At 51.1% G+C, this 26,794-nt stretch overlaps 2 protein-coding genes across 2 annotated transcripts in view; both read right to left on the bottom strand.

The window, feature by feature from the left end:
- ints2 (integrator complex subunit 2) lies at positions 1-22,877 on the bottom strand. Its single transcript, XM_084449376.1, has 25 exons — positions 22,643-22,877; positions 21,629-21,948; positions 21,361-21,499; positions 21,174-21,276; positions 20,896-21,009; positions 19,293-19,423; positions 18,899-19,069; positions 18,149-18,369; positions 17,910-18,035; positions 17,639-17,710; positions 16,830-16,944; positions 16,352-16,420; positions 16,080-16,214; positions 15,510-15,686; positions 14,652-14,760; positions 13,403-13,507; positions 12,947-13,111; positions 5,708-5,909; positions 4,514-4,639; positions 4,147-4,348; positions 3,417-3,698; positions 2,401-2,508; positions 1,933-2,038; positions 1,406-1,582; positions 1-1,047 (listed from the first exon to the last, which is right to left on the bottom strand). The coding sequence occupies exons 2-25, from the start codon at positions 21,919-21,921 to the stop codon at positions 866-868; spliced, it is 3,630 nt and encodes a 1,209-aa protein (XP_084305502.1). The 5' UTR covers positions 21,922-21,948; positions 22,643-22,877; the 3' UTR covers positions 1-865.
- Positions 22,878-24,238: 1,361 nt separating this feature from the next.
- med13a (mediator complex subunit 13a) overlaps positions 24,239-26,794 on the bottom strand; it is a gene marked incomplete at its 5' end in the record, with an annotated part of 29,665 nt that continues 27,109 nt past the window's right edge. The window contains 3 exon segments of the mRNA XM_084450193.1: positions 24,239-25,244; positions 25,421-25,521; positions 26,563-26,727. Coding sequence (XP_084306319.1) covers positions 25,112-25,244; positions 25,421-25,521; positions 26,563-26,727 — 399 coding nt within the window. The 3' untranslated portion in view covers positions 24,239-25,111.

The following is a 26,794-nucleotide window of genomic DNA, read 5'->3' as shown; positions in this document are numbered from 1 at the left end:
CAAGTTGCAGAACATGTTTATTTTTTCTTTACAAACGTGTGTAGGCTTCAATACAAAAACAGACAATTCAAAATCACCTGATACCTTATTTTGCTGAGAAAAATAAGCCATTCAATTTGAAAAAAATATTTGTACAATGGTCAAGAAAACAGACCTATAGCATTTTAGACATCACAAACTCAATCACTCAACTCACTACATGTAGAAATGCAAGGAATTTTACATTTCAGATACAAAATATAGCACAAACTTGTCTATAAAAGAGTTCCTCACGATTTAGAGGTCATGTGACTTGAGCTAACCATTTATACCAAAAAGGCCGATGAGAGTTTCAGTTTTTCGGTCAAAGTAGCCTATATGTTCCAACAGGAGTCTTTGGGAGCTGTACACATTTTTATTTTTCTAATTCCTTAAAAAACCCAGTTACATTCACACAACATACATTTTCTAAATAACATATCTTATCATCTACATACATTTTCTAAATAACACTCATATCTTATCAATGTATTTACAGCACACTGGTTTATCATAACTTCATCAAGTCGACCAAACAAACGAAGACACCTGACTGTGTGATAGTAGTCCATCAGTACCTGACTAAGTCCAAACAGAAAAGGCTGCTTGTGAATGAGGTTCCGACCCCAGACTGATCCGGGTCACCCCACCCGATTTACAGCCTTAAAAAGTTCCCCACCGTCGGGACGACTCAAGACTGGCATGATCTGTGCGCCTGCTGGCATCAGGAGTGACGACGCTCTGAGACGCTTTTCATCACGTTCAAAACAAAGAGCAGAAAACAGACTGAAAAAAACAGCCCTACGTGTGTGTGTGTGTGTGACGAGGCGGTGTGAGTCGGGCGTGTTCATACGCCGTGCCCGCTGGTGCTGATGATGTCCATGAAGGTGGCCTCTATTCGGTAGCAGAGCTGCACGTCGGGGTCGGCTCCCCCCAGCTCCTCTGCTGCCCTCTGGGCCAGGCTCAGCTTGGAGGAGCTCCCTCCAGACCCCAGCACTTCCAGAGGCTTCTCCCTCAGGTACTGCAGCCCTGCGGGTCGCACCAACACACACACTGCTCTTATGTTGTGTTTGCGTTTGTTGTTGTTGTGTTTTTCTTTGTATTTTACCGTCTTTTTTTTGTGTAGTTTTACTTATTGTTTTCTGAATGTCTTTTTTGACCTGTGAAGCACTTTGTGACTCTGTGCTGTGAAAAGTGCTATATAAATAAAGTTTTACTTACCTGTAACACTTATGAAATGACCTTATTTTACTTACGGACTGAAAGGGGTTTAGATACTATTAATCATAAAGAATCCATCAGTGGCTAAATGGTGTGGAGAGCCTGTAGGAGCTTGGCTCACTGGTTTTGGTGACAGTCCCACGTGACTCGCGGGAAGCGGACTTACTGGCGATGAGGGGGTCGATGTCCCTGGCCTTGGTGGCCACGTCGGAAGCGCACACCTGGCCCACCTGCACCAGCAGGGCCGCCACGTCGTCGTAGAGAGGAGGGAAGGCTTGGCAGAAGGACACCAGGCAGGGCAGCGTGGGCATGAAGAAGGAGAAGCGCTTGGCGCGGGTCAGCACTGAGGGGGGGGGGGGAGAGGGCGGACGCGGGTGAGAAGACCCCCCTGGTGGCATCACATGTCGGAACAGCAGAGGGACCGGGTACCGGTACAAGCTGCACCCGACTCTAATGTGAGGGGGTGAACACGCAGACGCGCAGGCAAACATCCACCAGCAGATGGCAGTGTGATATTAAGAGAGTCAGTATCAGAATTCCTCGAAGAGTGTGGAGCGCCGCGCTAAAAGTATACGGTAATAACAATGGAGAGATGAAAATGACGGGATAGGAGAAAGAAAACGAGAGGAAAAGAGAGAGATGAACAGACTACAAAACGGGAGGACGTGTGGAGCAGGTGGACAGAGGACTGACCTGTGAGCAGGGTTGCCATGACGCTGACGGCGAGGCGGGCCACGCTGAGGGACTTGGGCAGGGCGTACTGGGTGCACAGGTGGGACAGCAGCTGAATGGCAAAGATCTGGGGGGGGGGGGGGGGCGGGGACACAGACCATATTCGTAAGAGACGACAGTCACGCACACACAAACACAGTCACGCACGCACGCATACACACAAGCACACACACACGCAGTCTCTCTCACACACACACAGGCTTTTTAATGTCTATCCGAAGACCAGAGCTGCTGGCACAGTAACGGTGTAGCTCAGGGCTCCCAGGCCCGAGGCCAGGTAAGGAGGGAGAGAGAGAGAAAGAGAGAGAGAGCGGGGGCGAGAGAGAGAGAGCGGGGGCGAGAGAGAGAGAGAGAGAGAGAGAGCGGGGGCGAGAGAGAGAGAGCAGGGGCGAGAGAGAGTGAGAGAGCGGCGGGGGGGGCGGGGCTCACCTGCTTCTCCAGCTGGGGCTGGGCCAGCAGCTCTGGGATGAAGTCCAGGCAGATATGGATGGAGGGGATGCCTGCTACAGTCAGAGGCAGCAGAGCTTGAGGGTAACCCTGGGGGGGAGGACATGAGAACAGCGCAGGTAAGACAAGAGTGCAACGGGCAGCGGGGGGTGAGCTTTGACTGAGCAGTTTCCTGTAAACACACACGCACACACACACGCACACACACTTGTGCAAGCAGCATGGATCCAGGGTGGATTACGGCGACAGAGAGGCAGGATTGTGTTGATGAAATCCGACATATGGCGGCAGCTCCTCGTGGGAACGCTGCAGTCATTCAAGGCTGCTGCTCCTCTCCCCGCTACCGCTGTGGTGAGACACAGCGCCATACTGTGGCCCGAACACGACACCCTTTGACCTTTTGACCTGACCTTTTGACCTGATCGTCGGCACGCTGCCTGAACTGTACGCTGGTCTCGGCGGCGCACGCCAGAGGAGCGCTTTCGGCGAAAACGGGTGGCGGGTAAAATGACATGCAGTTCCAATAAAGTCACCTAACCTCTCGTGACAACAACAAAAAATGTGACAGCCGTGGAGGTTTGGTCCTGATGTCTGCGATCCTCAAAATGCGCTAGAGGGCAAAATACATTTTGTTTTGTTTTTTTTCCCCAGTTTTCCTTTTAACCCACTTAATATAACAAACAACCGTTTTAGGATCATCTAAAATATGACAAATCACTACATTTTGTCATTTTGTCATCAAAATCCATGTCGTGTGACCAGCTCTGAATCTTTGAAGCCCTTTTTCTCAGCTTAGTGATTTCAGGTGTACCGACATTCACAGAAGCACATCTTCTTCAAGTATTTGCGGATTTCAATGCATGGCACATCATTTGAAAGCTTACAATTTACACTTTCATAATCTGTAAATAATCATAATCAGGACCAAACCTCCAGTAGCGGTCACAAACGTGACCTTTACTTCAAGGGGTCCACATCTGGGAGTTTTAGCGCTGTACCTGGAAGTGCACGAGTTTGGCGATGTTGGGGTCGGCGATGAACATCTGGTGGAGCAGGCAGCAGATGAGGCACTGCACCTCCCTCAGGTCGCTGAGCAGCCCCCCCTCGGTGTCGCCCTCCGCCCTCCTGACGCCCGCCCCGGGGGGGCCGCCCTGCTGCTTCCCCGGCCCCGGGGGGCCCTGCATGCTCCGCAGCAGGCTCCCCACCTCGCCCCCCCCTAGGGGCTGCTCGTCCGTGGTGGGCAGACACACCTCCAGCAGGATCTGGACCGCTGCGCTGTCCTGGACACACACACAGAGGACAGAGACAACACTGAATCTTTAGGTGTGTGTGTGTGGCTGGTTGTGTGTGCGAGTGTGTGTGTGTGTGTGTGTGTAGGGGTGGCTGGTTGCGTGCGTGTGTGTGTGTGTGTGTGGCTGGTTGTGTGTGTGTGTGTGTGTGTGTGTGTGTGTGTGTGTGTGTGTGGCTGGTTGTGTGCGTGTGTGTGTGTGTGTGTGTGTGTGTGTGTGTGTAGGGGTGGCTGGTTGTGTGTGTGTGTGTGTGTGTGTAGGTGTGGCTGGTTGTGTGTGTGTGTAGGTGTGGCTGGTTGTGTGTGTGTGTGTGTGTGTGTCGCTGGTTGTGTGTGTGTGTGTGTGTCGCTGGTTGTGTGTGTGTGTGTGTGTGTGTGTGTGTGTGTAAGTGTGGCTGGTTGTGTGTGTGGCTGGTTGTGTGTGTGTGTGTGTGTGGTACCTGAGCGGCCAGAAGGGCGTTCTTCAGCTCCTCTCTCGTGACCTCGGGGGTGTCGGGCTGCCCGGTCAGGGCCAGGCTGGAGATGGTCTGACTCTGCCGGTCGAAGTCCGCCGTCTCCTTCAGGTGGGAGTTCAGGTAAGCCTTGGAGGCCAGCAGGTAGCCGTTCAACATGTGGAGGACGATGTCCATCAGGGGTGGACATCTGAGACACACACACACACACGATTACCCAGGGCAGAGACAAAACATCTATGAACGAAAATGCTTTGCGGTACTGCGTTGGAAGTAGTGAATCCATTGTCATGTGAGCGTTAAGAAGCGCGCGGCTCCGGTGAACGGGAGCGTCCGGCGGTAAACGGCCGCGTACCTGTAGACCCTCTGGTCACAGCGCAGCACGATGAGAGGGTCGACCATCAGGTCGTTCTGGCTGTACTTCTGCTGCCTCAGGATCTTCACTTGAGGCTGGAGGGCGTTCACCGTCATCACCCACAGTCTGGCGGGGACACGGGGACACGGACGTCAAGAAAACCCCCGTCAGGAAGGTAGGAAAAATAAAGAAACTCATTCATTAGCCGGTGGGACGTTCGCGTCAGGACAGACGTGGGTATGAAGATCCCATGAGCGCTGAGCCACTTCAGCCATGTTTCAAGAGGGGCCGCGTTTTCCCCCCGGCCGCCTCCCCTCTGGAGCGGACACGCAGAGAGGAGCGCCGGGGTCGTGCTCCTTCCGTCCGGCAGGCTGCGTGAATCGATGGGTGTGTGAGAATTCCACACTACAGTACCGCCCCCCCCCCCCCCCCCCCCACCAACCCCCCCAGGCCTTCGCCACCACTCAATACCAGCAGAGGCTGGAGGAGAGACACAACAATCCATGACACCTCACCCCTGGAGAGACCCCCCCCACCCCCTTTATCCAGCCCTGAGACGTCCTTGTTACTGTGTGTGTGTGTGTCGGATCGATCGCCTGCTCCTCCTGGATTTGTTGCAGAGCTCTTGGGGTCCAAAGGGCTGTGGGGGTTGCCCTGTCATCATGACCAGTGTACAGTGAGAGGCTAAGAGCTACATGGCCTGACCCCCTGACCCCCAGCCCCGGTGCCACTGCGTCACTCACGCGGTCAGCGCTCAACACAAGGACAAGCTAAGGGGCAGCGCGACAGTCGGCTCTCAGGTAAAGCGAGCGCACGCTTTTAAGGGGCAGAACGGCAGCGATGCCACGGTGAGGAGTTTTTCCCACCGGTAAATAAACCCATGACAACACCGGTGTTACCGTTAACCCGTTGGCTCCACTGCATCCCATTAAGTATTGATAACACGCTTAGTATTTTAGCATTTTACAAATGAGAGTTTTTTATTTGATGAGCGTGAAGCACAAAAATGAACTAAATGATGTTTTATAAAAGCAACACGACGGGGGGGACGGTGAGCAAGTAATGCGACGGTGTATGACTGATTAACACCGATTAACACTGGTATCCGCGGCAAACACAACAGTGACCTAACAAACTGTTAACGCAAACCGGTACGCGGCAGCATCCTGGACACGGCAAAACGCTCCCTTGTACCTGCGGGGCATGACGGTGTTGAGGACCATCCACAGCTTGGTGAGGGTCTGGAGGATGCGCCGGGGGACCCCCGTCTCCAGTAGCAGGCCCATGCTGGCCGTCAGGGCCTCGGCGTAGGTGATCAGGTCCCCGGCCGGCAGCAGCGTCAGGTGCTCCAGCATCCGCATCAGCCGGGGGCCGCTGGACGGAAGCTTCTGGAACGCTGGAGGGGGGAGGGAGGGAAACCAGGCACTCAGAAACACGGACTCTGTAGAGTCTTCAAGTCTAGGGTGGCTTCTTCTACTCCACCAGGAGAGGTCAACTCGGGAGTCGCTTTCACCTGTCCAGCTGTTTTAAATCAGCCGGGAGACATGTAGGGTCTGTCCCAATTCAAGGGTTGCATCCTACCTAGGCCGGATTTGAAGGCTGCTACGTCACAGCGGGGCGACAAGTGATAATTCATTCAGCCTACGAAGAGTCCTCCGAATGCAGCCCACAAATGCGGCCTACTTTTGACGAATTTGATGGATACAACTGATGGATCCTTCGCGGCCTGCCTTCGTGGCCTCCCTCCCAGAATGCCTTTCGGTCCGGATGAATTCCTGTACCAGCCGCCATTGCTCGGATTTAAAAACGTTTTTAAACTGCTTTGATGTTAATGTTATTACGTTTTAATAAAATTTCATGCCTGATAGTACCACCATATAATCCCAATATGTGGAAACCTTATCCAAATCACGCCTGTATCTACGAGTTTAGATAGACGATTTAGATAGGAATATTCTGTGGTGTTTCCATAACAACAGGACAGGTCGCGCTACGTTACCTCAGGACAGGTCGCGCTACCTGCACGCGGCTTGGGGCTGCCTAGGCAACAAAATAACGAGTTGGGAATCCTCCGTAGGCTAGACCGTCCCATTTCACAAAACGTTTACATCCGGTCTACCTGGCCTGAAGGACGCGACCTACGTAGACCGCATAGGCTGCGACCTAGGTAGGATGCAACCCTTGAATTGGGACAGACTTGTATACAGAAAGAGCAGATATCCCTGGCAGTAGCAGAGAGAGAGAGAGAGAGAGAGAGAGAGAGAGAGAGAGAGAGAGAGAGATAAAGAGAGTGGGAGAGACTCCCGTCTCCTCTCCTTTCTGCTCTGGAGTCATGAGTCATACACTTAGAAAGGTCACGCTCCACATCAAGAGGCTGCTAATATCACACAGAGAACAGCCTCAGCTAGCCTCCCTCCTTCCCTCCCTCCCTCTCTCCCTCCCTCTATCCCTCCCTCCCTCTATCCCTCCCTCCCTCCCTCTCTCCCTCCACCCACCCAGCAGCCTTACTCCCTCTCCATATCCACCACACTTCAAATGTAGTCTTTTATGTCAGTGGTATACCACTCCAACCACTCGCACAGCCGACAGAGTCAACAGAGACCCCCGGGTCAACAGAGTCAACAGAGACCCCCGGGTCAACAGAGTCAACAGAGACCCCCGGGTCAACAGAGCCAACAGAGACCCCCGGGTCAACAGAGACCCCCGGGTCAACAGAGACCCCCGGGTCAACAGAGCCAACAGAGACCCCCGGGTCAACAGAGACCCCCGGGTCAACAGAGCCAACAGAGACCCCCGGGTCAACAGAGACCCCCGGGTCAACAGAGCCAACAGAGACCCCCGGGTCAACAGAGTCAACAGAGACCCCCGGGTCAACAGAGTCAACAGACCCCCCCGGGTCAACAGAGACCCCCGGGTAGGGTGCATCAAAATACACATTTCCGGAATATTGATTTGCATGGGTGCTAAAAGTGTTACCATCCATGCAAAAACAATAGATACAAAATATTAAAGCGATACGAGGTGATTTAGAGGTGCAACGGTACGTCTGATTTTATGGCATAAGGGGGTAACAGGAACTGTGTCCCTTCACTCTGCCCTGCTCGCACATGGCCTGCTGGTGTGTGTGTGTGTGTGTGTGTGTGTGTGTGTGTGTGTGTGTGTGTGTGTGTGTGAATGTGAGTTATTCACGCACAAGGTTGCAACATTGTTATATTTCAAGCACGGAGACCTGTCTGCTCCTATATTCCCGCACCTCTGTGTGTGTGTGTGTTATTCAACAACAGTGTGTGTGTTGTTGCAATATTGTTACATTTCAAGCCCGGAGACCTGTTTGTTCCAATATTCCCGCACATTTTACCCTCTGTTTTGCGGGAACTATTCTATTTTCACGCACCTGCATAAAAATGGGGGGGGGGGGCTTTGCCTATAAAAAGCTCTGCCTGTGTAGCTCAGTTGCTGAGTCAATTCCCTCAACGCCACCATCACACACCACAGGATCCAGCTCTCACAAGATGGCCTTAGGCCCCTGCCAGAGGAGCCGCACCCTGGTTTATGGTCTGGGCGCCACTATCACCGATGCAGATGCCATTATCACTGGCGCCAAGCTGCCAAGTGGTCACCAGATCTTGCGGTGCTTGCTGTATAACTGCGACACACAACTGCATGCAAAGCGACCAGGTTTGACTGGAGCCATGTCACGGTTCCAGGCGGCTAAGATTGTTTTGGAGCAGGTGCGTCCATTTTATGGAAAGGCCAACATCCCAATGGGGAGTGATCAGCGAGCATGTGAGAAGATGATAGCCCTCCTCGATGCCAACAACAAGCTGCGGCGCATACCAAAGGAAAGGCGCTCCAGTGAGGCTACTGCTCGACTGGTGGACGCAATGGAGCACAAGCTGGATGCCACGTTCCCGCTGTGGACTCCAAACGCAGAGGAGCTGATCCGTGATGCAGAGGACCTTGCTTTTCTAGCCAGCATGAAGGGCGACAGAGTGGCCACATTTGGAGCATTCGATGTCAAGCTGCAATCCAAGGTTTGCTTTTATTTTTATGTAATTTTATGTTTCTGCTTCTATTTTCTTATTTTAATGTTTTGTGCTTGATCTGTAAAGCACTTTGAGCTGCATTGCATGTCATGGAAGGTGCTATACAAATAAAGTTTATTATTATTATTATCATTATTAAGGTGAAGCGGCGACAGGAGCGTGAAGAAGCGCAGCAGGCCTACCTCACCAAGGAGCAGGAGATGACGGCGATGTCTACCAGCATGGTGGTATTAGAAAGCGAAAGTGATGAGGATGGCAATGCAGATGAAGCAGTTGCTCCACTGGCTGAGAACACACCCATCCGTGAACGCAAGAAGACAGGCACCACAGCATTCATTCCATCTGACATTCTCAGCCGGCCAAGCCTTGTGTCACTGGCTACACGATTGAAGATGACACCAACGCAGCAGGCTGCTTTCACACGCGGCCTGATCGAGGAGTCAGGTGGAAATTCAGAAATGGTCTCCACATCCTACGCGACAGCAGACCGATCACGCCGTCAAGTGCTGAAGACCATCAGTGAGGAACAGCACGAGCAGTGGACACCCCCTCCCATGTGCACCCTGCACTGGGACAGCAAGTTGACACCAATGCTCAACAATGTGCGTCAGTTGGAGGAGCGTCTGACGGTGGTGGTCGGAGATGCGGAGCGGCTAAAACTACTCGGCGTGCCAGCATACATGAAGGGGACTAACGAGGCATGTGGAACGATCATCGCCCGGCTGACATGCAAGCTGCTGCAGGACTGGTGCTGTACCGATCAGGTTGTCAACATGGCATTTGACACCACGGCCTCAAACACCGGCCATCTCACAGCAGCCTGCATTGCCATCCAGAACTCACTGGGTCGACCACTACTCTGGTCCGGTTGCCGGCACCACATCGGAGAGGTGCTCCTCAGCCACATTTTCACTCACCTCAAGGTGGAGGTGTCACGATCGCCAGAGGTGACATTGTTTACACGTCTGCGGGACAACTGGAACCTGTTGCCACTCAAGGGCGGCACATTGTCCTGCTACATTCCTGGGGATGCTGAACCACCATTTCTTGGCAAGTTGCGTGCTGAACTCAATGTTTGCGCTGCAGGACTGCTCAACTACAAGAGGGGTGACTATCGTGAGTTTGTGCAGCTATGTCTAGTGTATCTGAGTGCAGACATTGCAGATCAAACTCCAGTAACCTTGCAACGACCGGGAGCACTGCACAAGGCACGGTGGATGGCCAAGCTGCTCTACACCCTCAAGCTGGCCTTGATGGAGCAGCACATTGCGTTGCTTCCTCAGGGGACCATCACAACACAACAGCAGGTGTTGAAGATTCGGGCGTTTGCCAAGTTCATTACGCACATCTACGCAACATGGTGGATGGCCTGTGACACGGCCGTAGATGCTGGATGGAATGACCTCACACTCTACTGCCACCTGTGTGAATACAAGGCTGTTGACGAGGGCATCGCTGCATCAGCAATTAAGGCTCTGGAGAGGCACCTATGGTACCTGACATGCGAGATGCTGCCCCTGGCACTCTTCAGCACCAAGGTGCCAGTTGGTGAGCGGCGCGCACTTGCAGATGCCATCTTGGAGCACAAGCCGGCTGATCTACCCATGCGAGCCCCACAGCTCCGCTTTGGCAAGCCGAAGTTTCCAACCCTCTCGCCGACCACCAGCTTGGCTGACCTCGCCAACCCAGACTGCTGGTTCGGCATGCACCTGCTGCACATTGATCCAACTTTTCTTTCACTGGATGTAGAGGATTGGACTTCCAGTGCAGCATTTCAAACGGGTGCAGTGAATGTACGTGCCATCAATGTGGTGAATGACTGTGCCAAGCGTGGCGTCAAACTGACGTCAGACTTCGTGGCAGCAGCCAGGAGCGAGGAGCACCTGCAAAATGTGCTGCAGGCAGTTGAGCATGACCGCACACAAAATCCAAATCTTCGCCGCAGCAAGCGCAAGCTGGACCAGGAGTAGGACACTATATTGAGACATGTTCGAGGACAGTAACTTGATTTACTTGAATACTGTACTTAAGTACAGACACTGAGGAGTTGTACTTTACTTGAGTATTAGATTTTATGTTGTTCTATTCAAAATAAATGTTCTAAAAATCTATTTCTTGTCGTTTTTGAGATTGCATCGATGTTATTCAGGAAAACACCCAAAAACGCCCATTTTGGTATTTTTCACATGCTGCGTTGGACCTCTAAATCTCAAGTAATTTTCCCAAAACTTTGCACAAATCATTTGTATGTGTGTCATAACAAAATGCCACCCCAGGCAGAATGATATGTTGAGATTTAATTTTAACATTGCAATTTGATGCACCCTACCCCCGGGTCAACAGAGTCAACAGAGACCCCCGGGTCAACAGAGACCCCCGGGTCAACAGAGACCCCCGGGTCAACATTCTCCTCCTGTTTTACAAAGGAGTCGTCTGCAGAGGGAGACCGTTGGATTAAATCATATCTGTAATCGGATGTAATTTTACATTTTACAGATTATATTATCCGCGCCTTGGAGCCCCGAAGGGGGTTCACAGAGAGAGAGAAAGAGCGAGAGAGAGGGAGAGAGAGAAAGAGAGAGATAGTGTGTGTGTCTTTGTGTATTGGCCTGTTCTATCAGGGGGCTCCATCAGCCTATCAGAGTCTAATCCTCCAGACACTGGGGCCTGTGATAGCACACTGATCTGGGGGGGGGGGGGGGGTAGACTTCACTCTAAAGCTCTGGGGGCTCATTTATAAAAGGTTGTGTGCACACAGAACGGGCTCCGGAAGATGCGTACGCCACTTCTCCTGACAAAGTTGTGATCTATAACAAACAAACTTGACGGGAGAATGTGTGCAACCCTGACCCATTTCTGGAGAAATGACAAACTGCGACTCCCATAGCAGGAGGAGGAGCTCGAAGAACGCTTTGAAACTGATACCAACCTTGTGTTAAACAATCAACAATCCCTCTCCCGGATTATAGAGCTCACTACAATGCAGAAATGAGTTTGTTTAATGATAGGACGAACAAACCGCTGGGTTTAATTAGGAATACAAAGCTCAGTTGATGGTGTACTTGCAGTTATGACATTTTCATAAATAATAAGGTGAACAGTAGGACAAATTTCGCCACAGTTTCATAATATTATATTCTAATACCAGTGGCACGAATGGGGATTGAACCTATGATTTCGGCTTTTCGAGACCGATGTCTTGCCACTCAGGCCTGGGTTACACAGCATGGTTTCCCCGTTTACGGGACTTTCTGCTCCTGTTTGCACCTCTCAGTCACACGAACACGGCGCTAGCGTTGTGAAAACCCGTCAAGTTTGGAGAACGCAGCGAGGGGTGTTTTAGTTCTCATTTTCCTGGCTTCCGCCCTCGTCTAAACAGACGAAGGCGTTCTCATTGTGATAACGATGAAGGATGTTCGGCTAGTGTACATTTACATTATAGCAACATCATTTTAAAGACATTCCTTAAAGAATGTGATTTTAGGATTCAATGTGATTGCTTAGTCGCAATAGGCTACTTTTGTCCGACCAAGATTCTACATCTATTAGTCGAGCAATAAAGCTTGTCAGACAAAAAAATAGGCTATGCTATACAACAGTAATAAGATAGACTACACGATTCCTAATTATATGATTTATGTTAAGACTGATGACTGATTTGCTTCCATACTGCGGAGCCTATTTTGAGCAGGGTACTGCTGACAAAAGTCCAGCCCAATCTCTCTAAAATGCATGGTGGCACAGCATAGTAAAAAGTAGGCCTATCTTTATTTCATTTTGTTAGGATATATTATTCTATTCCATTTGATTATGTTCTGCTATTCTAATCTCTTCCATCTATATTATTCTTTAATGCATTACAATGGTAAAAACTCAATCTCCAAAGACACAGCAGCAGCATTATATTATAATTTTATATTATAAATAATAAATTATATTATAATTTAGACAAAGTGCAGTCTCCATACACTAATCAGACTCTAGCAAAACTCATGATTTTATTCAGACATTGGAGAGTGCATTTATTTAAATCATTTGGATCGATGGACAAAATGAGAGGTTATTGGGAGTATACCCCCCCTCCCCCCTCCCCCTCGCGGAGCTGGGTCTGGGAGTATACCCCCCCTCCCCCACACCCCCTCACCCTCGCGGAGCTGGGTCTGGGAGTATACCCCCCCCCCCCCCGCCCCCCTCACCCTCGCGGAGCTGGGTCTGGGAGTATACCCCCCCTCCCCCCTCACCCTCACCCTCGCGGAGCTGGGTCTGGGAGTATACCCCCCCCCCCCCCTCACCCTCGCGGAGCTGGGAGTATACCCCCCCTCCCCCCTCACCCTCGCGGAGCTTGGTCTGGGAGTATACCCCCCCCCCTCCCCCCCTCCCCCCTCACCCTCGCGGAGCTGGGTCTGGGAGTATCTGCAGGTGTTGCTGGTGAGCAGCATCCTCCGGAGCAGGGGCAGGGTGCCGGTCACCTCCTCCTCGCACACCCAGTCCTCCACCATGCACAGGTGGGGGTAGTTGGTGGCCAGCAGGCGCAGCAGGGCAGAGTGGAGGCCTGAGGAGAGGGTGGGGGGAGAGGGGGTCAGAGGCCTGAGGAGAGGGTGGGGGGAGAGGGGGTCAGAGGCCTGAGGAGAGGGTGGGGGGAGAGGGGGTCAGAGGCTGGACCACAGGACGGACTTCTCCTGTCCCTTCCCCCGCCAGGCTTCAAGGTGGTGCGTTTTAGACTAGCCTACACGTCCCTTTGACACAGTTTTAGTCACAGCTACAGTTCTTTCTGGCGTACATGGCGTCAGCGTGGTCTAAGCTTGTGAGTAGAGCAAAGCAAGAGTTCGGCGTGGCCTCGTACCCACGAGCTCCTGCTGCAGTCCCTGGGCCTGCGTGATCAGGTACTTGATGGGGATCTGGTCCATCAGAGTGGCTGAGTAGGACTTGGGCTTCCTCTGCATCATGGCTGGGGATGGAGAGAGGAGAGAGAGAGAGAGGGAGAGAGAGAGAGAGAGACAGAGAGAGATAGAGAGACTATCAATCCCTGCACACTGCACTGATCCCTGTACATACTGCATATACACACATTACAAAATGAAAAGTTACCATTTAAATATTTAAATAGTAAACATTACACTTATTTACTCAATTCGCCTATTTGTATTTACATTTATATTTTAACATTTTTGTGACTTTGTGATGTTTGCTTTGGCAATGTAAACACGTTTCCCATGCCAATAAAAAATGAGAGGGATAGAGAGAGAAGGAGAGAGAGAGAAAGAGAGAGAATGGGGTGAGAGGACAGTGAGCGAGGGCATAAGAGAGGATAGGAAGAGAGGATAGGACAGAAAGAGAGAGAGAAAGAGAGAGAGAGAGAGAGAGAGAGAGAAAGAGAGAGAGAGAGAGAGAGAGAGAGAGAGAGAGAGAGAGAGAGGGGGCAGCAGTGCCAGGGCTTCCTGAGCGGAGGTGATTTCTCACTGACACGGGTTCATTAACACAGCCGGCGGGCGTCATCGCTCCTCCTCGAAGGGAACAGGAGCACTTTAGATAAACACAACAATTAAAGCCGGGGCACAGCGGAGGCCGGGCATAAACGCCGGCGCAGATGAGGGCCGGTGAAGGACAGAGCGAGAGAGGGCCCTCCCAGGGAACAACACTGACTGCTGCTGCCGCGCTCCAGCCCACAGCTGGGCTCCATTAGCCAGGGGGCTAAGCTAGCGCATTGGGACTCCGCTGCGCTCCACGGAGAATGAATGTCTGGCTGAGAAAAGAGCCAGCAGTCAACGAAAGGGGGGGGGGGGGGGGGTAGAGAGAGAGAGAGAGAGAGAGAGAGAGAGAGAGAGGGAAGGGGGATAAATCACTCCACAGCAAGAGAGAGAGAGAGAGAGAGAAACTCCTACGGCTTCACAAACGGGAGGACAAAGCCCGCCTTCCCCCTGGCTCTCTGTCATACTGTCTTAGCGGCGCGGCCTTCAATAAATCCCCGGAGCGCGGCCTTCGGCGCCAGAGAGGACAACGGGGCGTATTGATAGCCCGGGCGAAGGGCAACGAAAGGAGAGAAGACGAGGAAAAGGGGGCGGAGCTGAAGCGGCGGCGGTGGGCGTCCGTACCCAGGGCCTTGGTGCTGACCAGGAGAGCCTCCTCGTAGGACAGGATGTAGTAGAGGATGAGCAGCTGCGTGGTGATGCTGTAACGCTGGCGCCCTCGGCCGCCCTCGCTCTGCCCGGAGAGAGAGGGAGGGAGAGAGAGGGGGGGGTTGACAAGCAGAGGTCAGACACAGGTCAGCTCAGGGTAAACTGTAGGGGGCCCATATGTCACAGCGAGCCAACTAGCAACAAATGGCGCCCGTTCTGCGAGCGGGGCCGGTCACAGGACGAGGCGGACGGGGGGGCAACGTCCATACGGCCCTGCCGGTGATGTATGACATAATTAAACACAGCGTGTCAGCAGCTGCAGACGCCGTAATAGACCGGGGGAGCCATAACGATATTAAAGGCAATTTGCTCTGAATGGCCTCCAAACATAAGGAATGGAGAGATTAATTGAAACAGACCAACTCTTCATCATTTGACATCCTGCCTTTTTACCCAATATGGTTTTGCACTGGTCACTGGCAAATGTGCAGCGTTCAGCACTCTAAGCTACTGCATTTTAAAGCCTTTTAACAAGCCAGTTTGAGGAATCGATATCTGCCAGTAAGGGTATGTAACGTTTAATACTGAGCGACAGACGTCTTACATACTGTGCGGCTTTAAAGTCAAAACGCGTAGTTCATCACTGTCATCAGGATATCGACTGCGCTGGTAAGCTCCGAACGCCAGCTTCACTTCCCGAATAAATTCCCCCTCCAATACCATTTGAGAACGCGCGCGTCCACTCCAGATCGACTGATCGGTCTGGAGAAGGATTAGGGATGTTGCCGCTAGCTCTCTCCCTCCCTTCCCGAGCCCCCGGGAGGGCTGACTCACCGCGGCCAAGCCCAGGAAGACGTTGAGGATCTCCTGCTCGGTGATTGGCTGGTTGGTGGCCTCGGGGCTGGCCTTGGAGGCGGGGGTGAGTATGGAGTTGATGTAGACGTCGATGAGGGGCAGCAGCTGGGTGTGCAGGGGCGTGGACGTCTCGCACAGCTGCCGGTAGATCCAGTCCTATCGCGCGCGCACACACACACACACACACACACACACACACACACACACACACACACGCGCACACACACACACACGGGTTATAGCCGCTATCTGGGGGGAGGCTGCCGTCCGGCTGTGGACGGGGTACCTCGGCTAAGCAGCCCCCAGCACACAGACAGACAGATCCACATTTTTATTTGGCCTCCGAGACCGTAGACAAGATCTTTATTGGGTTACGTCAGCTCAGAAAGGACACCGGCGACGACATTCGTTTCTCCTCATCACAGCGTGTCATTCCCTCTCAGCGTCCAGTAGATGGAGCCATGGTCACGAGAGGTCCAGTGTGTGTGTGTGTGTGTGTGTGTGTGTGTGTGTGTGTGGACGAGGCTGACCTTAGACCAGAGAGCTCACCTTGATGGAGACCTTGTGCTTGGTGAAGGCCCTGCTGCGGAGCAGCTGGTAGATGCAGTGGATGGGCAGGAAGCCGGTGATGTTGGCGCTCAGGTTGATGGTGACGGCCACACGCACCGCGTGGCCGGTGACCACCTGGGGCAGAGGGGGGAGGGGGGGGACACGGCGTCAACGGTCTGACCCCGGCGTACGTGCACGCGGCTAACGGCGTGCATCTGAAGGCCGGCGGGCGGGGGGGAGGGGGAGGAGGAGGAGGAGGAGGAGGAGCGTACCTGCTCAGTGAAGATCTCCTGGGTGAAGATGGTCTTCATCTTGCTCAGAGAGCTGGGCTTTATGGCAATCTGGTGGAACAACCGCGGAGAACCGTGACATTAGCCGGGAGATCGAGCGAGAGAGAAGCGGTGACTGATTCTCTGTAGAGCCGAAATCACCCGGAGGCCGACACACCTGGCATTTAACGGTTCCCCTCGATTTCATATTTGATAATGACAAATTCTACAAGGCAACGGCATTACAGCCACAGCCCAGGGGCACAAACACAAAGGTCCAGAATTAAATCGCACCACGCCGCACAAGATGAGAAATTACACAGGGACCAAATACATAACTTTACAGTGTGTGTGTGTGTGTGTGTGTGTGCGTGTGTGTGTGTGTGTGTGTGAGTGTCCTGGACAGCTGCGGTGGCAGAGAAAACACACCAGGACAGGAGTATTGATCTACCCCCCCCCCCCCCCCTCTCCTCCACCATACCTTCATCCCTAAAGTGGAGCACACCAGCTCAATGATGGCGCTGAGCTGGTTGCTATGGAAATACATGGCGACCAGTAACAGCATCTCTCCGAAGGAAGCGGCCACGCCCGCGGCGCTGTGTGAGGGGGGGGGGGGGGGGGGGGTGAGGGGTGTGGACGGAAGACAAGAGGAAAAGATTTAAAACAGCGGTTTACAATACATCTTAGAAGACGGCACTTTAATAAACTGATTATGCCGTTCCCCCTCGCAGCCCCCCTCGCTCCCCCCGTGGGGCGCGGCTCCGCCCCCGCCAGCCATCATTTACCTCCCTGCTGAGAGGCCCGCAGCCACCGATTTATAAACACACTCGCTCGCTCACACACACACACACACACACACACACAGAGACACGCACACACACACACACACAGAGACACGCAAACACACACACACAGGCAGAGGCAAGCTGCTGCCTGCAAAGATAATAATTCATGGTTGAAGAAGGTCTTATCAAATTCCAAAAAGCCAGTTAGAGCTCCCCGTCACTCACACACTCACACTCACACACCTAACGTCACTCTGCTCTGTTTTGAACGGTTCTGCCCCCGGTCACTGGAACACACACTCCTGCTTTGTCTGGCGGCAACCAAACACTGAGCTCATATGACAGAGCCCACCAAAGTTGCAGCTGCTCATCTTTCAGTGTAAGATGTGGCTTTTAAGTTTGACTTGTGTGCAGACCTGAGTATTCTCATCAGGTGTGCAACTGTGTGCATCTGAAAGGAAAACCATGGTGTAAGAACACATAAACACAGATGAGTTGAGGTCACCTTTCAAAGTACTCCTCCTCCTTGATCATCCAGCTGAGCCACATCACCATCAGCTGCTCCTGCTCCGGGGTGCTGGACACACACACACACACACACAAACATGCATGCGCACAAACACACACACACAGAGGAGAGGTAATACGCACACAACACATTATTCACACTTCACTATCCAAATTAAAACACGAATGCGCTCCGATCTCAAATATTAGCGGTGGAAGTCCAGATATGTGAGACTAGAGAGAGGAGGGAGGGGGGGGTCAGTGCGTACCTGACCAGCGTGGGGAAGGCCAGCAGCTTGCAGAAGGACAGCGAGACGAAGCGCACCCCGGCGGGAGTGGCCGGCGGCCGGCTGGTCATCAGCTGGAGGAGCTGCTCCGCCTCCTCGTCGGTGGGCCTGCGGGGGGCACGGAGGAGATCCGGTAGTACGCGCACGCCGGCCGGTAGGACACAGACACACACACGCACACACGCACACACGCACACACACACGCGCGAAAACCGCCGTACCTGAGGCCGGCGATACCCATGAGGGCGCAGTACAGGCGGAGCAAGGCGCTGGCCTTCACCACGTGCTCCTCCCGGAGGCCCGAGTAGCCGGAGCTGCTCTCCGCGTCGCCCTCGCTGTCGTTGGGCACGTGCGTGCTGCGCGAGCGCGGGAGGATGGCCACCAGCTCCAACAGCAGCTGACGACGCATCTGCCACAGCACAGAGCTGCTCTCACGCTTACGCTGAGAGAGAGAGAGAAGGAGGGAGGGAGGGAGAGAGAGAGAGAGAGAGAGAGAAGGAGGGAGGGAGGGAGGGAGGGAGGGAGGGAGGGAGGGAGGGAGGGAGGGAGGGAGAGAGAGAGAGAGAGAGAGAGGGAGAAGGAGGAGGGAGAGAGGGCGAGGGAGAGAGTGAGAGAGAGAGAGGGAGAGAGAGAAGGGAGGGAGAGAGAAAGGGAGGGAGGGAGAGAGAGAGGGAGAGAGAGAGAGAGAGAAGGAGGAGGGAGGGAGAGAGAGAAGGGAGGGAGAGAGAGAGAGGGAGAAGGAGGAGGGAGGGAGAGAGAGAAGGAGGGAGAGAGAGAGAGAGAGAGAGAGGAGAGGGAGAGAGAGAGAGGGAGAGGGAGAGGGAGAGAGTGAGAGGGTGAGAGAGAGAGTGAGAGAGAGAGGGAGAGAGAGGGAGGGAGGGAGAGATAGAGAGAGAGAGAGGTGGGTGGGTATGGGGTGAATGTTGTCTGTCTGCTTATTCCAGGCGGGGAGGGAACGCTGGCGACCTCACCTGTTGCCCGTTGCGGATGAACATGCTGAACCAGGTGCGGACCTTCCCGTTGGTTCCCAGCAGCAGGCCGCTGACGTAGGACACCAGGGGACTGACGGCGTCGTCTGCCGTGTCCGGTTTGTAGTCCAGGGTCAGGGCCACGCCCAGGCCTGGCAGGTGACACTCCTCCACCTGGGGGACACACACACACACAGGACCACATGGCTGAGTTAGAAACAAAATAGGTGGCATTGGCACAGGTTGTACGCTGAAGGTTCTGTCTTGTGTGTGTGTGTGTGTGTGTGTGTGTGTGTGTGTGTGTGTGTGTGTGTGTGTGTGTGTGTGTGTGTGTGGGTGTGTGTGTGTGTGTGTGTGTGTGTGTGTGTGAGAGTGTGAGTGTGTGAGCATGACTCACCACCATGGCCCTGATGTTGAGGGCCTGAGAGGGGTTCATCTGACACAGCTGTCTGAGCGCCTCAGTCCTGCGACGTCCGCCCATGCTCTCCTCATCCTGACGCTCGCCGTTCTTGATCAGACCCCTGCACACTGGACACACACACACACACACACACACACACACACCATGTGGTTAAAGAATCAAAAACGGTCTTAAAGACAAATTAAACCCTATCAAATGTCTAACAAATGTACAGCTTAGTAAATGTACAGGTTATTTCAAATAAATGTACAGGTCATTTCAAAATTGCGTTAAATATTCTGCATTAAAGCATGACTGTATTGCTTGTGGGCTGCATTGTTTTGCTTGTTGCATCTCCAAAGTACCCTGGACCGCAGAACGATTCCTCTATTGGCCTGTAAATAAGATTTAATAGCTCTCAAAAGCCGGCAGATCACAAACCATATCTTACTTTGCCTGTCACTGCAGCTGACAGTTTAAAAGGTAAAATGTTTATGTTTGGCTGAGATTATGCACTGAAACAATATTAGCTTCCATCTGCCCTACTTATGGAGAATTGCATATGCCATAAAAGAGGCATGAGTTAGTTACCACTTCGTGGTAGACGTGATCGAGGCTGATGCATCTGCACAGGCCCATTTCCCTATATTCACCACAAAATTGATTCACAGCCCTCCACTTCAATAAAAGAGGCCATTCCCATAACAAGCCATGAGGATTCACTAATGTTCACTCACAGCTGGGCAACGCAGCTCTCTGCATCCTCCTCAAACCTCGCACAAATAAGCTATTGACTCAGCCCTGACCCCGCAGTGATAAGGAGGCACTAGCAGCGGCCAAGATCCCATTTCCTTATAATGTGTTTCTCCGAGCAGAGAACACTCTCCCTGGGTCAGAAGCAGAGCAAGACAATCATATTCATTATCTATGAACGAAGAATACATTTACCCCAGGGGCATATACAGTACATGGCTAGAATAAGAGGGCAAATATTTAATTGGGAGGAAAAAACATGAAATGGATAGTCAATAACTCTCTGCCTAGAATTACAATGAGATTCCCATAGACCGAGATTCTTCCATTATGCTAAGTGTTATGGAGGATAAACAGACGCTTAATACGGTCAATTAATCAGTTGTTGCTTAAACTGACATCGTTTTTCACCGCTTTTAGAAGGCTGAAATGTACTCTATATGCACTGTGCAGTAGGAGCTTTGAGAAAACTTGCCTTTTTGTGACCACTGAACTTACGCCGCTGCACGGATTTAAATCAGGAGAGAACGACTCTGTGACCTCAAACCGATATCATCGAAATGTCCCTCGGGTGAAGTTTTCACACAGTGCGCGATTGTGACGTGCATTGCGACGTGCGTAAAAGGCGCCGCCTTGTTTAAATGACACTTTCATGCTTAGTCACAGAGTCAGTAGCGGGCCAAAGAGCAAATATCATGCTGGATATCATACCTTACTACTGTACCTTACTGTAGCTGGACCGTACCTTACTACTGTACCTTACTGTATCTGGACCGTACCTTACTACTGTACCTTACTGTATCTGGACCGTACCTTACTACTGTACCTTACTGTAGCTGGACCGTACCTTCATTGAAGCTGTCGGGGACATTGGCTACCAGGAGGCAGAGGAACCAGTCACCGTTGCGCACATGCAGCAGGGCCTCTGCCACGTCTATGATCGGCAGCAAGGAGGGCAGCTCTGTGGATGAGAGAGTCATCTATATATTATACATAACATCACAACCTAAACAGTGGGAAAAAATCCAAAATCTCCTAAAGATTATTAGGGAGGACAGATTTTCCATGTCAAATGTTACCCATCTCAGCAGATAATTAGATGCCTTTCAAATGAGTTTTGTGTACCTGCTTGTAGGATACACAGCACATCTGCCACCTCCTCCAAGTAAACAGGACTTTCAAAGAGTTCAGAGGACTTCATGAAAAACTCCCCGTTGGAGTCAGCCACCTAGACACAAGAGAGCATAGTAAATAAAGGGTTTGAGAGACACAAAACGGCAAAGGTTTTGTATCACTGTACAATAGGTGTTACCTTATTCATTATGGCCAGCAGTTCGCTGAGTGCCAGCCTGAGTCTCCTGAGGGGGTCGCTGTGTTCAAACTCCAGGGTGAGGCCATGCTGGAGCTGGGACACCAGGATGCTCTCTCCATTAGAACCACCTGCCTTGTGTCTGTCGGCGAGAACAACGGAACTCACAACTACTGTATCAACCTCTAGCAAACACACAACAAATACCAACGGCTCTGTGGGCTCAATGGTTTAGTCTCGCGGTTTATCCCTGCATCGTTCACGCGTTTACCTGAGCTGCTGCTCCTTGCGGGCGTCCTGCTCCAGAGCGTGGAAATCGACTGACAGGAGCGCTACGATGGAGTTGACCGCCTCCACCCCAGAGAGCAGGCGCAGGATGAGCTTCTTATCCTGTGCCCAGGCTTGGCTCTGGTCAGCTGGGGCACACAGAGCCATCCTCACCAGGCAGGGCAGCAGGAGCCGGAGCTCTGGGTCACTCAGGGCTGCCAAGCGCACCACATCCACCTTCTGCATGGCCTCGAAGGCATAGGGGCTGACAAACTGCAGACCTGCACTGTCTGACATGCCTGGGGAGTCTGAACCTGAGAGAGACTGAGGAGAGAGAGGCAGGCGCTGAAGTTGACATGAGTTGACCCATGAGCCGCTAAAAGCTTCAGCAACTCTTCAAAACCGCATCTGATCTGCACAATCTGATTGAACAGAAGATTGGCAATCCACCTAGTTTACTAAATCAGCTGGTTCTTTGGTTTGGATCTGGATCTGGATCTTTATGGTTTCATAACGTTACTCGAGTCCTCCGCACCAGGTTTCCACCATAGATCAGACAACATTTAGTGGAACAAACGACTTTCTCCCAACTCATAAGGGCTGATATTCTTTAACCTGGAATAGCTACGGTAGCGTTACTGCTACCACAAGCTGGAGCCGGTGTTAGTGCTAGCTAACTAGCTTAGAGTTAGCCAGCCAGCCAGATCCAACATAGCTGTTCAAAATATCCAGTCACATTGGCTCTTAGGCAAACTAATACAATAGCCCTTTCCCAATTCGCCCCGGTACTACACAACATAATCTAGCTATTTACAGAGGGGGGTGTTGTGACAGCTAGCTAGCTAGAGCTAGCTCACTTTAACTTGCAATACTGAGGCTAGCTAAGATAGCTAGCTAGCTAACTTTAGCTGAATTAGCCGACTTGCTCAACTGTATAACTAACAGCTAGCTAGCTAGAGGTTACTCGCTAGTTAGTTAGATACATAAGTATTATCTTAAGAGGATCCGATAAGCTTACCTTAGTAACGATACCGCTTTGACGTGTTTAACCAGGACTTGTTGGGTATCAGGCCTTCAGACCTCGGACTTGTGTATCCGCGGAGGGTCACTTTCCTCTGAAGCTAATCAGCTAGCTCCTGGGCTCTGAGCCCCATTCTAATCTAAGATCTGTACCTGCAAATTAAAAACACAGTGTGTCCGAATGAATGTCTGCAATGTAATCACAACAAAGTAATAACAACTGGTGATTACACAAAGTTAGGAAAATCAGGGAATGTGTATGCAGCTCTTTTAGCCACCAACGCTAGCCGGGGTGAGAGCACACTAAAGCTGGATAGGGGCTCATCACTGTTGAGAGTCAGAGGGATCCTGCTCCACTGATCTGACAGATCAACAAAAGACTCGGCCTCAGCAGTGACAGTGACTGGCTGGCTTATGTGTAAATCTATCGTGCCCAGTGATTTAACAAGACATAATCACATTTGTCAAGTCTACAGTGTTGTCCGCCCTGAAGTCAACAATATTTTAGACGTTTTGATTCAATGCCCTTCCAGGTCAGATCCTTGGGACCTTGATGGACTAGAAACTAAAGATCTTCATCCACGCACTCTTTCTATTTCCATTCACAAAAATGCATAATAAATTGAGGAAGCCATGACCAGAATATCATCAATTGGATGCTAGGAGACATGATAGGTGAGTTGGTATGCTTAACATTTCTCTTGTATTAATGGCTGTTTAGCACATTTCTAAATGCCATTCACACTCGATTTGACCTATGGAATAAGGGAATAGGCATACTGAACCCCAGCCCAGATACAGGACAGACCCTGCAGAATGAATTACCATGAATTACAATAGTTTGTAATAAAATGTCACTAGACATACAATTGAATCTCAATTTTCTGAGTTTTATTGAATATCTGAATGTATGTATCTACACCCAAAATAGGACCACATACATTTTGATGCTCAAATAGTTCAATTGCATGTAGAAATAGTCCAAGTCAAGAGGAGTCGGCAGTATGCAAGAGAAGATAAATTACATGGATTTTCTATAGTTTAAGTACAGTTTCATTCTGAACAGGGGAAGATCCAAGCCATTGATCTTCCTCTGTGCACAAACACTGCAGATCAAATGGGCATCCATCCATATCTGGTTAAAATTCATTTACACCACACATTTACTTTCACACAAAAGTAAAATGGGTTTGGTCTAAATGCATCTGTAACCACGCCAGAAACGGTGTCATGCCAAACCTATGAGCCAATTAGAGTAAGTTTAAGGAGAGGTATATAGGGATGTGCTACAAAGGACACTGCATGTCTCCCTTCATCAATATATTAACTGTTCTTGCTCTACTCGTCTTTTCTTTCTCCATCTTGAGGGTCAAACCTGAGGTCAGCTACATCCAAGAGATGCCAATAGTCCTTGCATTTCACTATCGGTGTCCTTGTCCAATTGCACATCACAATCCACTCCCCCCCCCCCCCCCAAGCAATAAACACAAGCACAGTAATATCAATTGAGTTGACGTACTTTATTCCTAAAACAGAAGCCGCACCACCCATCGCTGGCACGGCATTCATATATAATTATTTATATATATTGCCGTTTGGTTTTTGTGTCTAAATGTGTGGTATAAAATACTATATACGACAATGTACCTCTTTATTTGAACACAGTGAACTTCATTGCTGTACAAGTCCTCTGCAGCTACAGCTTAGCTGTAAGTCCTCCACGCGCAAAGGCATGGACATAATTCTCCATCTACTTCTTCTGTACATCGTAACAATACAAATATTCTGTCCCCATTACAAAAAATAATACTCTAAAAGCAACCTACTGCGACTTTATTCATTTTTCTGGGATTTTTTGTCGTTTTTTTAAGTAAGACGATTACATATCTTAGACCAATTGCTTTAAAGCAGGAAGGCAATACAAACCTTCTTGATTTTTTCATATATAAAAGAGGTTAAGAAATAAGACAAATTATACATTTAAAAACTTACAATAAATAGATAGATGCAGGCATTTCATTTGGATACATTTTCATCCAAAGGAATAAAAGGGAATTTCAGGTCTTAAAAACCAAGTATCCATTCTTGGAGGGTTTTTCCCCGATCACATGTCCCTTCTCTTCCAATACTTTACAGACATGTTTCCCACTACTGGCCAATGACTTGTCACCATAGCTAATTGAATGGCAACCGGGATCTGTCTCTCTATTTTCTCTCTCTCTCTCTCATTGGCTCCTGTTATTAGCATTTCCAGTACTGGATCCAATCCTTTCCCTCCGTCTACTTGTGTGTGTCACAGTGGCAGGAGCTGGCTGGGCTGGTCCTATTGCAGCAGCCCGTTGATCCACGGCCGTCTCAGATCCACCCACGTCAGAGGCTGTAGTCCGTCCCCGTAGTAGTCCTCCTCTGTTGGGTCGGAGTCCCTTTCAAGCGTCCCCTTCTCTGGTCCCCCCCCTCAGACTGTCTGTTATAACATGTTCATGATGAAGTTGTACATCTGGTTGAGCACCACGAAGTGGATGGGCAGACAGGAGCGCCTGTCCTGGGTGGCCGGGTCACACGTCAGCCAGGAGAGGGCGTTGTACTGCTCCAGCACAAATCTGCGGAGAGACGACGGCCGTAAGTTATTCACAGACACAGGCGGGCGGCTCTCGGAGCGCGGGCCTCGACATCGAGTGCGCCGCTTCGCTCCCTTTCGAAACGCGGAGGAGGCGCGGGCGCGTTTACCTGAGTACATCTGAGGTCTGATTGGAGTCGAGGGGGTGGGAGTGTTTACCTGAGTACATCTGAGGTCTGATTGGAGTCGAGGGGGTGGGAGTGTTTGCTGTGCAGCAGTTCGTCTGATTGCACTGAAGACACGTGGAGGTGCAAAGAAGCCTGAGCAGAGAGGGAGAGAGGAACACGGGGGGATCAGCGACGAGCGGTTCCCACGGCGAGGCTGCAACTGCTATCAGTCAACACACCCACTCAGGACTAGGGCTGGGTTTAAAAAATCGATTAATCGATTCATGAATCCCAAAATCGATCTTTTACTTAATGAAGGAATGAATAAATGAAGGAATGAATAGTTCATTAATTCATTCAATGATTCATTCATTCATTCATTTTTGGAAATCAGTATCGATACCCAGCCCTAGTATTGATGTGTTGCATAACTTGGCAGTCATGTACAGTAATTAAGGTTACAGCATATTGAATCGAATCGTGATAATTGATTCTGAACCTTGTGAATCGGAATCGAATTGATTCTTGAAATCCGAATCGATACCCAGCCCTACCCAGGACGTTGGGTACGCCCACACTCCCAAATAAATAGAGGGACGCTCTGTGTTGTGGATTGAATGTGAGCGTGCGGGCATGCTGCGTTTTGCAGTGGTCTTGACCAGACGTTGGATTTTAGGAATTGCTGTAGCAGTGCCAAACAGCGGGCTAGAAAGACACGGGTTTCTCAGAGGTCCTCTTGACTGATCCCTCTCGATGTATTGTGATATAGAAATATTTAAACATTTCATAATTCAGACATATTGTAGGTTTAACAATGCAGGTGCAGTCCTTTATGCCACTAGCTTTAGTTTGTTTTGGCCCTGCTCACACACAGACACACACAGACACGCACGCACGCACGCACACACACACACACACACACACACACGCGCGCGCCACTGGATGTGAATTATTGAAAGCTCTCCTTTGCTAGAGAGTGAATCAATAATGGAGGAGTGAGGAGAAAAACATGATTGAGGCCAGGTAGGACCGGAGACCAGCTCTAGCTACGCTGGCCCTGCCTCGAACACCGTTACCAAGAAACATATACAGTATCCAACACGGCCGATGAGACAGTACGAAAGACATACAGCCACGTTTAACATGCCATAATAACACACAAAATATCAAGGCGAGACTGGTGGAGGCTGGTACCTTGAGGAAAAGGGGACACTGGTTCTGGGCTTGAGGGCAGGCAGACCAGAACCAGTCAGGCAGTGGGCCGGCTTTGGCTGTGGACACAAAGTAGCCCAGGGCCAGGGGCTGCTGCAGGATGTTGGGCGTCTCCTCATGCGACTCCATCCTGTCTGTGCTCTGGCCCTGGAGAGACGGTTAGGACCGCAGAGTCAGCATCCTCCTGCTTCTGACGCTAGAAAGGTGTCGGGGC

Source organism: Borostomias antarcticus (genome assembly GCF_949987555.1).
Source record: "Borostomias antarcticus genome assembly, chromosome: 15".
Lineage (NCBI taxonomy): Eukaryota > Metazoa > Chordata > Actinopteri > Stomiiformes > Stomiidae > Borostomias > Borostomias antarcticus.
This window is presented reverse-complemented; position numbering and strand designations above follow the sequence as displayed.

Bases quoted from the DNA above. Each gene is read 5' to 3' on its own strand.
- ints2 (XM_084449376.1), bottom strand. From the start codon at position 21,921: ATGTCAGACAGTGCAGGTCTGCAGTTTGTCAGCCCCTATGCCTTCGAG. The intron at 19,424-20,895 runs GTACGGTCCAGC...GTGTGTGTCCAG, and splicing joins CCCCGACAGCTTCAATGAAG to TGTGCAGGGGTCTGATCAAG. The intron at 15,687-16,079 runs GTGAGCTCTCTG...CGCGCGCGATAG, and splicing joins AGCACAAGGTCTCCATCAAG to GACTGGATCTACCGGCAGCT.